Raw genomic sequence first — 15,498 nt, forward strand, 5'->3', positions numbered from 1 at the left:
ATCATTCTAAGTGTGGGCACCCGGCCGTGACAGCTTTCGGGCACCCACTGCGCATGCGCAAGCGGCGCTGCGCCATCTGATTGGACAGGCGATCACCTACAGGGAGGGGCTGCAGAAAGGTGATATGACGCATCGCCTTAGCAGCGCCTCGGCGGAAGGAGGAAGGGGGACAGGAAGTGCCACCCTGAAGCCCCCCCCCCAAAAACAAATGTGGCATGTAAGGGGGCGAGGAGTGGATTCAGCGGAAGTTCCACTTTTGGGTGGAGCTCCGCTTTAAGAAGAAATGTAAAAAATGGAGTAAAGTGGAAATTCAGTGGGCCAGATTCACAAAGAGATCCGCCGCCGTATCTCTGAGTTCCATTCGTCGGATCTATGCGGCTGATTCATAGAATCAGATTCCGCATAGATCTCCCTTAGATCCGCCAGGTTAAGTGACTTACACCGTCGGATCTTAGGCTGCAATCTCCCGCCGGCCGCTAGGTGGCGCTTCGTTTTTTTACGCGTCGGATATGCAAATGAGGAGAAACGCCGATTCAGAAACGAACGCCCGCCCGTCGCTTTTTTTTTTTACGTCGTTTGCGTTCGGCTTTTTCCGGCGGATAGTTACCCCTGCTTTATGAGGGGTAGCTAATGTTAAGTATGGCCGTCGTTCCCGCGACGAGTTTCAAATTTTGTAAGTCGTTTGCGTAAGTCGGTTGGGAATACGGATGGCCGGAATTTACGTAGCCGCAGAAAACAATGACGTCCTAGTGACGTCATTTGGAGCATGCGCACTGGGAAATTTCGCCGGCGGCGCATGCGCAGTTAAATCGGCGCGGGAACGTGCCTGATTTAAATTGTACACTCCCCCTAGCCGCGGAATTTGAATTCCGCCGGGGATTTACGATCCACCGGCGCAAGTTTGGAGGTAAGTGCTTTGTGAATAGTGCACTCGCCTCGCAAAAGTGCGCCGGCGGATCGTAATTTGCATAGATTACGCGGATCTAAAGATCGCTAATCTATGTGAATCTAGCCCAGTGTGTTGATGAGAAGTGAAGAACATGTTCTCTGGTCCTTATCTCCGTTTATTAAACCGGCAATGCTCTGTGATAAGCCGTGATCTCGGCTTATCGCGGTTTATTAAACGTAGAATGAACTTTTATTTCTATATATTTTCATGAACTATATAATTTATCAGCGCTGCACTTCCTTTTGTTTTTTTATGTTTTATCTTGTTACACCCACCGGAGTCCGGCACCTCCCACTTATTATTACCGCTAACCTCCCATTATAAAGTGATATTCAGGATCTAGAAATCCCTCCGATGGTTTTGAAGTTGAATTTTAAAAACATTGGCGAGTCTTCTGATCTGACAGGATGGCTAATCTGACAGAACAACGCTGATTAGAAAAATAAACATCTAAACGGAGTTCTGAGTTCTGAGTCCGGAATATCGTCCTATAAAGTCACTTTACTGCTAAAAACAAAACTCCGGGGGGTGTACCAAGATGGCGGAGAGTACACCCCGCACTCCTCCATAGTGAAAAGGGGAGAGCGGACATCTTGCTGCACCCCTCACAAGTCTCATTATTACCAGGAAACTGATCTTATCTGAGAAATCCCCCTCCCCCATCTCCTGTACAAGAGCCCCGCCCCCTCATACATACGAGAGAGAGGGGCGGGGACTAAGCAACTCCCGCCCCCTCCCGTCACATGATGTGTCAGTCTGCGGTCATGTGACCCGGAGAGGAAGAAGAGATGAGCCGAGGAGACCCCGAGGTACCCCTCCCCCATCACCGGGACTACATCCCCCTCCCCCACTATCCGGGACTACAACCCCCCTCCCCCATCACCGGGACTACAACCCCCCTTCCCCATCACCGGGACTACAACCCCCTCCCCCATCACCGCGACTACAACCCCCTCCCCCATCATCACCCCCATCACCGGGACTACAACCCCCTCCCCCATCATCACCCTCCCCCCCCATCACCGGGACTACAACCCCCTCCCCCACCACCACCTTCCTCCCCCATCACCGGGACTACAACCCCCTCCCCCATCACCGCGACTACAACCCCCTCCCCCATCATCACCCCCATCACCGGGACTACAACCCCCTCCCCCATCATCACCTTCCTCCCCCATCACCGGGACTACAACCCCCCTCCCCCACCACCACCTTCCTCCCCCATCACCGGGACTACAACCCCCCTCCCCCACCACCACCTTCCTCCCCCATCACCGGGACTACAACCCCCCTCCCCCATCATCACCCTCCCCCCCCATCACCGGGACTACAACCCCCTCCCCCACCACCACCTTCCTCCCCCATCACCGGGACTACAACCCCCCTCCCCCACCATCACCTTCCTCCCCCATCACCGGGACTACAACCCCCTCCCCCACCACCACCCCCCTCCCCCATCACCGGGACTACAACCCCCCTCCCCCACCACCACCCCCCTCCCCCATCACCGGGACTACAACTCCCAGCACCACCCATTACACAGTGGGTGGATCCCCATAGTCCCCTCCCCCATCTTGCAGTGGGCGGATCCCTAGTAGCCCCTCCCTCTATCACACAGTGGGCGGATCCCCGGTAGCCCCCTCCCTCCTTCACACTGTGGGCGGATCTCCTGTTGCCCCTCCCCCATATTGCAGTGGGTGGATCTCCCATAGCCCCTCCCTCACCTTGCAGTGGGTGGATCCCCAGTAGCCCCTCCCCCCACCTTGCAGTGGGTGGATCCCCAGTAGCCCCTCCCTCACCTTGCAGTGGGCGGATCCCCCATAGCCCCTCCCCACCTTGCAGTGGGCGGATCCCCAGTAGCCCCTCCCCCACCATACAGTGGGCGGATCCCCCGTAGCCCCTCCTTCACCTTGCAGTGGGCGGATCCCCCATAGCCCCTCCCCCACCATACAGTGGGCGGATCCCCCGTAGCCCCTCCTTCACCTTGCAGTGGGCGGATCCCCAGTAGCCCCTCCCCCACCATGCAGTGGGCGGATCCCCAGTAGCCCCTCCCCCATCACACTATGGGTGGATCCCCCATAGCCCCTCCCCCACCATGCAGTGGGCGGATCCCCTGTAGCCCCTCCCTCACCTTGCAGTGGGCGGATCCCCAGTAGCGCCTCCCCCACCATACAGTGGGTGGATCCCCCGTAGCCCCTCCCCCACCATGCAGTGGGCGGATCCCCAGTAGCCCCTCCCCCACCATGCCGTGGGCGGATACCCAGTAGCCCCTCCCCCACCATGCAGTGGGTGGATCCCCCGTAGCTCCTCCCCCCACCATGCAGTGGGCGGATCCCCCAGTAACCCCTCCCCCACCATGCAGTGGACGGATCCCCAGTAGCCCCTCCCCCACCATGCAGTGGGCGGATCCCCAGTAGCCCCTCCCCCACCATGCAGTGGGCGGATCCCCCAGTAACCCCTCCCCCACCATGCAGTGGACGGATCCCCAGTAGCCCCTCCCCCACCATGCAGTGGGCGGATCCCCAGTAGCCCCTCCCCATCACACTATGGTGAATCCCCCGTAGCCCCTCCCCCACCATGCAGTGGGCGGATCCCCCATAGCCCCTCCCTCACCTTGCAGTGGGTGGATCCCCCGTAGCCCCTCCCTCACCTTGCAGTGGGTGGATCCCCCATAGCCCCTCCCCCACCATGCAGTGGGCGGATCCCCAGTAGCCCCTCCCCCCTTGTAGTGGGCGGATCCCCAGTAGCCCCTCCCCCTTGTAGTGGGCGGATCCCCAGTAGCCCCTCCTCCACCATGCAGTGGGCGGATCCCCAGTAGCCCCTCCCCCATGCAGTGGGCGGATCCCGGTGACACGCTCCTGTGGTTTCAGGTGGAGAGTCGGGAAGACGAGGAGCAGAATGTTAAGTTGTCGGAGATTCTGGAGCTGCTGGTGGATCCCCCGTAGCCCCTCCCCCATCATGCAGTGGGCGGATCCCCAGTAGCCCCTCCCCCATGCAGTGGGCGGATCCCCAGTAGCCCCTCCCCCCATGCAGTGGGCGGATCCCGGTGACACGCTCCTGTGGTTTCAGGTGGAGAGTCGGGAAGACGAGGAGCAGAATGTTAAGTTGTCGGAGATTCTGGAGCTGCTGGTGGCGGCCGGATATTTCCGGGCCAGAATTAAGGGGCTCTCCCCCTTCGACAAGGTGAGCTTTTCATTGGTTGTCTGCAGAGAGGAGGTCCCACTGCGACCAATCAGAGTTCTAAAGAATAAAACATGAAACCTGATTGGCTGCTGTGGGCCACACCCCCTGCAGTTCTGCCCATTTTTTGCACAATGTGACTTTGTCTCCGCCTCCAGGTGGTGGGCGGGATGACCTGGTGTATCACCACCTGCAACTTCGACATCGATGTGGACCTGCTCTTCCAGGAGAACTCCACCATTGGCCAGAAGATGTGAGTAGGCGGGAAGGGGGCGGGGTTGGGAGGAGAGTACCCCATACTTTTGCCATGGTTACCAATGAGCGTTGTTCTCTCCTGGCAGAGCTCTGACTGAGAAGATCGTATCCGCCCTTCCAAAGATGAAATGTCCTCAGAGGCTGGAGCCTCACCAGATCCAAGGCCTGGACTTCATCCACATCTTCCCCGTCATCCAGGTGAGTGGAAGCCATCTACCACCATCGGCCGGGCTTGGTCAGCTGACAATCGTACATTGCATCCCCTCATCACCTGGTGGAGTCGCCATCTCTCCAGTCTTGGCTCTGCAGGACTTCAGTTGAGTGAAGGGCGATGTGGCGGGACAGGTTGGGGGGTGGCGGGTCGGAATCGGGGCGGGGAATGGGGTGAGGAGGCGGGACACGGGGGGGATGGGGTGAGGAGGCGGGACACGGGGGGGATGGGGTGAGGAGGCGGGACACGGGGGGATGGGGTGAGGAGGCGGGACACGGGGGGGATGGGGTGAGGAGGCGGGACACGGGGGGATGGGGTGAGGAGGCGGGACACGGGGGGGATGGGGTGAGGAGGCGGGGTGTCAAGTCAGGACGTGTTTCTGAGACTCACATGTTGTTGTGTTTGTTTGGCAGTGGCTGGTGAAACGCGCCATAGAGACCAGGCAGGAGATGGGAGATTACATCCGATCCTACTCCGTATCCCAGTTCCAGAAGGACCATCGACTCCCAGAGGTGACTATTCATCATGGTGGAGGGAGGAGGATGATGACTATTCATCATGGTGGAGGGAGGAGGAGGGAGGATGACTATTCATCATGGTGGAGGGAGGAGGAGGATGACTATTCATCATGGTGGAGGGAGGAGGAGGAGGATGATGATGATGACGGCTATTCATGGTGGTGGATGGAGGAGGATGACTATTCATCATGGTGGAGGGAGGAGGAGGAGGAGGATGATGATGATGTTGACGACTATTCATCATGGTGGAGGGAGGAGGAGGAGGATGATGATGATGTTGACGACTATTCATCATGGTGGAGGGAGGAGGAGGATGTCTATTCATGGTGGTGGAGGAGGAGGATGACTATTCATCATGGTGGAGGGAGGAGGAGGGAGGATGACTATTCATCATGGTGGAGGGAGGAGGAGGAGGATGATGATGATGACGGCTATTCATGGTGGTGGAGGGAGGAGGATGACTATTCATCATGGTGGAGGGAGGAGGAGGATGACTATTCATCATGGTGGAGGGAGGAGGAGGAGGATGACTATTCATCATGGTGGAGGGAGGAGGATGATGACTATTCATCATGGTGGAGGGAGGAGGAGGATGACTATTCATCATGGTGGAGGGAGGAGGAGGATGACTATTCATCATGGTGGAGGGAGGAGGAGGAGGATGACTATTCATCATGGTGGAGGGAGGAGGAGGAGGATGATGATGATGACGGCTATTCATGGTGGTGGAGGGAGGAGGATGACTATTCATCATGGTGGAGGGAGGAGGAGGAGGATGTCTATTCATGGTGGTGGAGGAGGAGGATGACTATTCATCATGGTGGAGGGAGGAGGAGGGAGGATGACTATTCATCATGGTGGAGGGAGGAGGAGGATGACTATTCATCATGGTGGAGGGAGGAGGAGGATGACTATTCATCATGGTGGAGGGAGGAGGAGGAGGATGACTATTCATCATGGTGGAGGGAGGAGGATGATGACTATTCATCATGGTGGAGGGAGGAGGAGGATGACTATTCATCATGGTGGAGGGAGGAGGAGGATGACTATTCATCATGGTGGAGGGAGGAGGAGGAGGATGACTATTCATCATGGTGGAGGGAGGAGGAGGAGGATGATGATGATGACGGCTATTCATGGTGGTGGAGGAGGAGGATGACTATTCATCATGGTGGAGGGAGGAGGAGGATGAGGATGACTATTCATGGTGGTGGAGGGAGGAGGAGGAGGATGATGATGATGATGATGATGATGACTATTCATCATGGTGGAGGGAGGAGGAGGATGGGCGTGTTATACGGGCCACCAACATGGCCGCACTTCCTCCGTTTCTACTGGATACCACACGGGGGGGGGGGGGACTTCTGAAAATACTTGTCCTCCTCATACTTATCCTGATGAATGGATTCCTCCAGTTATGGGCGGAGCTGAGTGCCGGCAGTCACCCCCCCCCCCCCCCCCGTCTCTCTATCTTCTAGGATGAAGAGTTTGCCGGCCGGCGGGAGAAGGCGGTGAGGACTCTGACCGAGACTTGTGTGAGTGAAGCTCCTGAGGCTGTTGTAAGGTTGACGGGGACAGTGGAACATATCGCCAACATGAGCAGTCAGGTGTTGTGGGTTGGCTTCTGTGTCGGCGCAGAGGGGGCAGGGCAGTGTTGGGGCCACAAGTTGGGGAGTTCTGGTCGGAGGAGAAGGACAAGTATGATTATTAGGAGGTGAGGACATGGAGGAGTGTTGTGGGTTATGGGCAAAAGAAAAGGACTAGGATGGTGGTGGAAGGGGGAGGGCAGTTTTGGGGTCACAGGTTGGGAAGCTGTGGTTGGTGAAGGGTGCTCTGGGGGGGGGGGTCACAGGTTGGTAAGCTCTGGTTGGTGGAGGGTGGTCTGGGGGTCACAGGTTGGGAAGCTCTGGTTGGTGGAGGGTGGGGGTCACAGGTTGGGAAGCTCTGGTTGGTGGAGGGTGGGGGTCACAGGTTGGGAAGCTCTGGTTGGTGAAGGGTGCTCTGGGGGGGTGGGTCACAGGTTGGGAAGCTCTGGTTGGTGGAGGGTGGGGGTCACAGGTTGGGAAGCTGTGGAGGGTGGTCTGGGGGGGTGGGTCACAGGTTGGGAAGCTTCCCCAAATCCCGCTACAAATCTAAAGGAGAACGAGGTCCAAGGACCTCGGCTATGGAACGCTCTAACCACAAACATCCGCATGGAAGAAAGGCATCAGGGTTTTATGAAAAAAATAAATACCCCCCTCTTCTGAAGGATCAGGCGACACTGGCTGCAAAAGCGCCTTGAGGTGATTTAGTTCGCATTTGTGGTGCTATACCAGTTACTCATTCACTCACTTTTGGTAGAGGGTGGTGTGGGGGGGGGGGTCACATATTGGGAAGCTGTGGAGTGTGGTCTGGGGGGGGGGTCACAGGTTAAGAAGCTGTGGAGGGTGGTCTGGGGGGGGGTCACAGGTTGGGAAACTGTGGTTGGTGGAGGGTGGTCTGGGGGGGTCACATGTTGGGAAGCTGTGGGGGGGGGTCACATGTTGGGAAGCTGTGGTTGGTGGAGGGTGGTCTGGGCGGGTCACATGTTGGAAAGCTGTGGAGGGTGGTCTGGGGAGGGGGGGTCACATGTTGGGAAGCTGTGGTTGGTGAAGGGTGGTCTGGGCGGGTCACATGTTGGAAAGCTGTGGAGGGTGGTCTGGGGAGGGGGGGTCACATGTTGGGAAGCTGTGGTTGGTGAAGGGTGGTCTGGGCGGGTCACATGTTGGAAAGCTGTGGAGGGTGGTCTGGGGGGGTGTCACAGGTTGGTAAAAAAGGGGGGGTGTCACATGTTGGGAAGCTATGGTTGGTGGAGGGTGGTCTGGGGGGGGGGGTCACAGGTTGGGTTGGGAAGCTGTGGTTGGTGGTCTGGGGGGGTCACATGTTGGAAAGCTGTGGAGGGTGGTCTGGGGGGGTCACAGGTTGCGTTGGGAAGCTGTGGAGGGTGGTCTGGGGGGGGTCACAGGTTGGGTTGGGAAGCTGTGGAGGGTGGTCTGGGGGGGTCACAGGTTGGGTTGGGAAGCTGTGGAGGGTGGTCTGGGGGGGTCACAGGTTGGGTTGGAAAGCTGTGGAGGGTGGTCTGGGGAGGGGGGGTCACATGTTGGGAAGCTGTGGTTGGTGGAGGGTGGTCTGGGCGGGTCACATGTTGGGAAGCTGTGGGGGGGGGGGTCACATGTTGGGAAACTGTGGTTGGTGGAGGGGAGGAGGAGGATTGAGAAGGAGGGGCTATGGAGATGTAGGAGTTGCCTTTCCTGACTTCTCATTGGTCCTGATTGGTGATTGAGGTGAAGGCCCGGAGTGGTCAGCAGTCTATTAGACATTTTCTCCCCCTGCAGGATATCTACAAGCCGCGCAGGAAATACAAGAGACAAGAGGGCGCGGCTGAGCTGACAGAGGAGGAGTCCCGCGTACACTCCACCCTTCTGGAATACGGCCGGTACGAAGCTCCGCCCCCAGCGCAGAGAATTCTCCTCATTCGTTATTTTATTCACTTCCTTCCTTCTCGGCATATTTCAGCTCATTCTCCACTCTCTTCCCAGCACTCTGCTCTCTCCTTCTATGTGAGTACGCACGGTGTGCTTGTGAGTGACCCCCCCCCCCCCCCCCCGGGATTATAGATCCCTTCATTCTGTGTCGTCCCTATGGAGGCGGGGCTTGTCTTGTGTCCTTCCCAGAGGTGCGATACAAGGTGGCGCTCAGAGGACACAGTCCTGTAACGCCACCTACAGGTAATGGACTACAAAAGGGGGCGCCCACTAAGTGTAGCATTAAAATCAACAATTTGGCAACTCGCTGGATAAAAGGGGAATCTCCACAAGAACAGGCCTGGGCCAATGGGCAAGAGCTGGAAGAAAGAGGCGGAACCCCGGGAAATCTATCCAGAGAGAGAGTGACAACCAGGCCACGCCCCAAGGCGTCTCACTCCGCCCCCTTAGTCATGGCAATCCCTATCGAGCCTGAGCGGCAGCTCTGAAATGTGTAGCCACGCCCACGTGATGTCACTTCCTCCCCTGTGCTCTCCAGGGTGGTTACTAGCACTTCCTGTTTCAGTGGTCCTGATCCTCCCACTCAGGTCCCGGTGTCTGCACGGCAGGAAGGGACGTCGGTGAGCTGACAGCGAGGTTCTGGTGGTGACTTCTGAGCTGACAGCTCTATTTCACTAAAGTGGAGGATTTTAATGCTACACTTAGTGGGCGCCCCCTTTCCCCCTGTTTTTTAATCAAGAGGTGTGACCTAAAAAGTGGTGGTGGGTGTGACCTCCAAGGAAGGGGGCGGGATAATGAAAACTCAGCAATAAGGCCAGGACTGCACTGTCACCTCCTGAAGCTTCACATGTACAATGAGGGACGAGTTTTCCTCCGTCTGTAATCTGATCTCTCCTCCTGTCCTCTGTATGACATCACCGGTGTCTATTCCTCTGCCCCTCTCTGTATGACATCACCGGTGTCTGTGTCTATTCCTCCGCCCCTCTCTGTATGACATCACCGGTGTCTGTGTCTATTCCTCCGCCCCTCTCTGTATGACATCACCAGTGTCTATTCCTCCGCCCCTCTCTGTATGACATCACCGGTGTCTATTCCTCCGCCCCTCTCTGTATGACATCACCGGTGTCTATTCCTCCGCCCCTCTCTGTATGACATCACCGGTGTCTGTGTCTATTCCTCCGCCCCTCTCTGTATGACATCACCGGTGTCTGTGTCTATTCCTCCGCCCCTCTCTGTATGACATCACCCGGTGTCTATTCCTCCGCCCCTCTCTGTATGACATCACCGGTGTCTATTCCTCCGCCCCTCTCTGTATGACATCACCGGTGTCTGTGTCTATTCCTCCGCCCCTCTCTGTATGACATCACCAGTGTCTATTCCTCCGCCCCTCTCTGTATGACATCACCAGTGTCTATTCCTCCGCCCCTCTCTGTATGACATCACCGGTGTCTATTCCTCCGCCCCTCTCTGTATGACATCACCGGTGTCTATTCCTCCGCCCCTCTCTGTATGACATCACCGGTGTCTATTCCTCCGCCCCTCTCTGTATGACATCACCGGTGTATATTCCTCCGCCCCTCTCTGTATGACATCACCGGTGTCTGTGTCTATTCCTCCGCCCCTCTCTGTATGACATCACCGGTGTCTGTGTCTATTCCTCCGCCCCTCTCTGTATGACATCACCCGGTGTCTGTGTCTATTCCTCCGCCCCTCTCTGTATGACATCACCGGTGTCTGTGTCTATTCCTCCGCCCCTCTCTGTATGACATCACTGGTGTCTGTGTCTATTCCTCCGCCCCTCTCTGTATGACATCACCGGTGTCTGTGTCTATTCCTCCGCCCCTCTCTGTATGACATCACCGGTGTCTATTCCTCCGCCCCTCTCTGTATGACATCACCGGTGTCTATTCCTCCGCCCCTCTCTGTATGACATCACCCGGTGTCTGTGTCTATTCCTCCGCCCCTCTCTGTATGACATCACCCGGTGTCTGTGTCTATTCCTCCGCCCCTCTCTGTATGACATCACCGGTGTCTGTGTCTATTCCTCCGCCCCTCTCTGTATGACATCACCGGTGTCTGTGTCTATTCCTCCGCCCCTCTCTGTATGACATCACCGGTGTCTGTGTCTATTCCTCCGCCCCTCTCTGTATGACATCACCGGTGTCTGTGTCTATTCCTCCGCCCCTCTCTGTATGACATCACCGGTGTCTGTGTCTATTCCTCCGCCCCTCTCTGTATGACATCACCCGGTGTCTGTAATCTGATCTCTCCTCCTGTCCTCTGTATGACATCACCGGTGTCTATTCCTCCGCCCCTCTCTGTATGACATCACCCGGTGTCTGTGTCTATTCCTCCGCCCCTCTCTGTATGACATCACCGGTGTCTGTGTCTATTCCTCCGCCCCTCTCTGTATGACATCACCGGTGTCTGTGTCTATTCCTCCGCCCCTCTCTGTATGACATCACCGGTGTCTGTGTCTATTCCTCCGCCCCTCTCTGTATGACATCACCGGTGTCTGTGTCTATTCCTCCGCCCCTCTCTGTATCACATCACCGGTGTCTATTCCTCCGCCCCTCTCTGTATGACATCACCGGTGTCTGTGTCTATTCCTCCGCCCCTCTCTGTATGACATCACCGGTGTCTGTGTCTATTCCTCCGCCCCTCTCTGTATGACATCACCGGTGTCTGTGTCTATTCCTCCGCCCCTCTCTGTATGACATCACCGGTGTCTATTCCTCCGCCCCTCTCTGTATGACATCACCGGTGTCTATTCCTCCGCCCCTCTCTGTATGACATCACCGGTGTCTGTGTCTATTCCTCCGCCCCTCTCTGTATGACATCACCCGGTGCTTGTGTCTATTCCTCCGCCCCTCTCTGTATGACATCACCCGGTGTCTGTGTCTATTCCTCCTCCCCTCTCTGTATGACATCACCGGTGTCTGTGTCTATTCCTCCGCCCCTCTCTGTATGACATCACTCAGTGCTTGTGTCTATTCCTCCGCCCCTCCCTGTATGACATCACCGGTGTCTGTGTCTATTCCTCCTCCCCTCTCTGTATGACATCACCGGTGTCTGTGTCTATTCCTCCGCCCCTCTCTGTATGACATCACCGGTGTCTATTCCTCCTCCCCTCTCTGTATGACATCACCGGTGTCTATTCCTCCGCCCCTCTCTGTATGACATCACCGGTGTCTATTCCTCCGCCCCTCTCTGTATGACATCACCAGTGTCTATTCCTCCGCCCCTCTCTGTATGACATCACTCGGTGTCTGTGTCTATTCCTCCGCCCCTCTCTGTATGACATCACCGGTGTCTATTCCTCCTCCCCTCTCTGTATGACATCACTCGGTGTCTGTGTCTATTCCTCCGCCCCTCTCTGTATGACATCACCGGTGTCTATTCCTCCGCCCCTCTCTGTATGACATCACCGGTGTCTGTGTCTATTCCTCCGCCCCTCTCTGTATGACATCACCCGGTGTCTATTCCTCCGCCCCTCCCTGTATGACATCACCCGGTGTCTGTGTCTATTCCTCCGCCCCTCTCTGTATGACATCACCGGTGTCTGTGTCTATTCCTCCGCCCCTCTCTGTATGACATCACCGGTGTCTATTCCTCCGCCCCTCTCTGTATGACATCACCGGTGTCTGTGTCTATTCCTCCGCCCCTCTCTGTATGACATCACCGGTGTCTGTGTCTATTCCTCCGCCCCTCTCTGTATGACATCACCGGTGTCTATTCCTCCGCCCCTCTCTGTATGACATCACCGGTGTCTATTCCTCCGCCCCTCTCTGTATGACATCACCGGTGTCTGTGTCTATTCCTCCGCCCCTCTCTGTATGACATCACCGGTGTCTATTCCTCCGCCCCTCTCTATGACATCACCGGTGTCTGTGTCTATTCCTCCGCCCCTCTCTGTATGACATCACCCGGTGTCTGTGTCTATTCCTCCGCCCCTCTCTGTATGACATCACCGGTGTCTGTGTCTATTCCTCCGCCCCTCTCTGTATGACATCACCGGTGTCTATTCCTCCGCCCCTCTCTGTATGACATCACCGGTGTCTATTCCTCCGCCCCTCTCTGTATGACATCACCGGTGTCTGTTCCTCCGCCCCTCTCTGTATGACATCACTCAGTGTTTGTGTCTATTCCTCCGCCCCTCTCTGTATGACATCACCGGTGTCTGTGTCTATTCCTCCGCCCCTCTCTGTATGACATCACCCGGTGTCTATTCCTCCTCCCCTCTCTGTATGACATCACCCGGTGTCTGTGTCTATTCCTCCGCCCCTCTCTGTATGACATCACCGGTGTCTATTCCTCCGCCCCTCTCTGTATGACATCACCCGGTGTCTGTGTCTATTCCTCCGCCCCTCTCTGTATGACATCACCGGTGTCTATTCCTCCGCCCCTCTCTGTATGACATCACCGGTGTCTGTGTCTATTCCTCCGCCCCTCTCTGTATGACATCACCCGGTGTCTGTGTCTATTCCTCCGCCCCTCTCTGTATGACATCACCGGTGTCTATTCCTCCGCCCCTCTCTGTATGACATCACCGGTGTCTGTGTCTATTCCTCCGCCCCTCTCTGTATGACATCACCGGTGTCTGTGTCTATTCCTCCGCCCCTCTCTGTATGACATCACCCGGTGCTTGTGTCTATTCCTCCGCCCCTCTCTGTATGACATCACCCGGTGTCTGTGTCTATTCCTCCGCCCCTCTCTGTATGACATCACTCAGTGTTTGTGTATATTCCTCCGCCCCTCTCTGTATGACATCACCGGTGTCTATTCCTCCGCCCCTCCCTGTATGACATCACCGGTGTCTATTCCTCCGCCCCTCTCTGTATGACATCACCGGTGTCTATTCCTCCGCCCCTCTCTGTATGACATCACCGGTGTCTATTCCTCCGCCCCTCTCTGTATGACATCACCGGTGTCTGTGTCTATTCCTCCGCCCCTCTCTGTATGACATCACCGGTGTCTATTCCTCCGCCCCTCTCTGTATGACATCACCGGTGTCTATTCCTCCGCCCCTCTCTGTATGACATCACCGGTGTCTATTCCTCCGCCCCTCTCTGTATGACATCACCGGTGTCTGTGTCTATTCCTCCGCCCCTCTCTGTATGACATCACCGGTGTCTATTCCTCCGCCCCTCTCTGTATGACATCACTCAGTGCTTGTGTCTATTCCTCCGCCCCTCTCTGTATGACATCACCGGTGTCTGTGTCTATTCCTCCTCCCCTCTCTGTATGACATCACCGGTGTCTGTGTCTATTCCTCCGCCCCTCTCTGTATGACATCACCGGTGTCTATTCCTCCTCCCCTCTCTGTATGACATCACCGGTGTCTATTCCTCCGCCCCTCTCTGTATGACATCACCGGTGTCTGTGTCTATTCCTCCGCCCCTCTCTGTATGACATCACCCGGTGTCTGTGTCTATTCCTCCGCCCCTCTCTGTATGACATCACCGGTGTCTATTCCTCCGCCCCTCTCTGTATGACATCACCGGTGTCTGTGTCTATTCCTCCGCCCCTCTCTGTATGACATCACCGGTGTCTGTGTCTATTCCTCCGCCCCTCTCTGTATGACATCACCGGTGTCTGTGTCTATTCCTCCGCCCCTCTCTGTATGACATCACCGGTGTCTATTCCTCCGCCCCCCTCTGTATGACATCACCGGTGTCTGTGTCTATTCCTCCGCCCCTCTCTGTATGACATCACCAGTGTCTATTCCTCCGCCCCCCTCTGTATGACATCACCGGTGTCTGTGTCTATTCCTCCGCCCCTCTCTGTATGACATCACCAGTGTCTATTCCTCCGCCCCTCTCTGTATGACATCACCGGTGTCTGTGTCTATTCCTCCGCCCCTCTCTGTATGACATCACCGGTGTCTTCCTCCGCCCCTCTCTGTATGACATCACCCGGTGATCCTCCCCTCTCATGATGTCATCATTGTGTGTTTCAGGCGGTACGGACTCAGCAAGCCGGGGAGGACGGATAAGGTTGGTATCCATTCTTCTCTGGAATTGTGGGTGGGGGCAGATAATCATTTCCTGTTGTAGCGCCCCCTGTGGGACCTGCAAAGTGCTGACATATAACTGTCCTCTTTGTTTTCTCCTCAGCCGGAGGAGCACAAGGTGTCTGTCCCGTCTGGACTGGCCGGTAAAGGGGAGTCCAGGGAGGAGGAAGAGCTGCAAGCTCAGGAAGAGGTAAGTGGTCGCCGTCTGAGGCTCGGGGGGGTGGTACAAGAGGTGGCTCCGCCTTGTCTGTGGAATGGGAGATCTCTCCATTGTTCTGTCCCTCTGTCTGTCCTCCAGAAGGAGAGCTCTCTTTTAGCTGCAGGTGTCGTCTCCTCCCAGGTGTCTCTTAGCTGCAGGTGTCATCTTCTCCCAGGTGTCTCTTAGCTGCAGGTGTCGTCTCCTCCCAGGTGTCTCTTGGCTGCAGGTGTCGGCTCCTCCCAGGTGTCTCTTGGCTGCAGGTGTCGTCTCCTCCCAGGTGTCTCTTGGCTGCAGGTGTCGGCTCCTCCCAGGTGTTTCTTGGCTGCAGGTGTCGGCTCCTCCCAGGCGTCTCTTGGCTGCAGGTGTCGGCTCCTCCCAGGTGTCTCTTAGCTGCAGGTGTCGGCTCCTCCCAGGCGTCTCTTGGCTGCAGGTGTCGGCTCCTCCCAGGTGTCTCTTAGCTGCAGGTGTCGGCTCCTCCCAGACCTCTCTTGGCTGCAGGTGTCATCTCCTCCCAGGTGTCTCTTAGCTGCAGGTGTCGGCTCCTCCCAGGCATCTCTTAGCTGCAGGTGTCGGCTCCTCCCAGGTGTCTCTTGGCTGCAGGTGTCGGCTCCTCCCAGGTGTTTCTTGGCTGCAGGTGTCGGCTCCTCCCAGGCGTCTCTTGGCTGCAGGT

At 56.6% G+C, this 15,498-nt stretch overlaps 1 protein-coding gene across 2 annotated transcripts in view; it reads left to right on the plus strand.

The window, feature by feature from the left end:
- The first annotated feature begins 1,653 nt into the window (after positions 1 to 1,653).
- Positions 1,654 to 15,498, plus strand: part of CCDC93 (coiled-coil domain containing 93) — a 32,774-nt gene continuing 18,929 nt past the window's right edge. The window contains exons 1-10 of one of the 2 annotated variants that reach the window (XM_040358359.1): positions 1,654 to 1,758; positions 3,820 to 3,879; positions 4,079 to 4,132; positions 4,288 to 4,382; positions 4,471 to 4,582; positions 5,009 to 5,107; positions 6,592 to 6,648; positions 8,467 to 8,567; positions 14,576 to 14,612; positions 14,733 to 14,819. In XM_040358359.1, coding sequence (XP_040214293.1) covers positions 1,738 to 1,758; positions 3,820 to 3,879; positions 4,079 to 4,132; positions 4,288 to 4,382; positions 4,471 to 4,582; positions 5,009 to 5,107; positions 6,592 to 6,648; positions 8,467 to 8,567; positions 14,576 to 14,612; positions 14,733 to 14,819 — 723 coding nt within the window. In that variant the 5' untranslated portion in view covers positions 1,654 to 1,737. Of the gene's footprint in view, positions 1,759 to 3,819; positions 3,880 to 3,961; positions 4,133 to 4,287; positions 4,383 to 4,470; positions 4,583 to 5,008; positions 5,108 to 6,591; positions 6,649 to 8,466; positions 8,568 to 14,575; positions 14,613 to 14,732; positions 14,820 to 15,498 lie in introns of those variants that run through there. The other variant, XM_040358358.1, reaches the window with a different exon arrangement.

This window comes from Rana temporaria, chromosome 6 (assembly GCF_905171775.1).
Source record: "Rana temporaria chromosome 6, aRanTem1.1, whole genome shotgun sequence".
Lineage (NCBI taxonomy): Eukaryota > Metazoa > Chordata > Amphibia > Anura > Ranidae > Rana > Rana temporaria.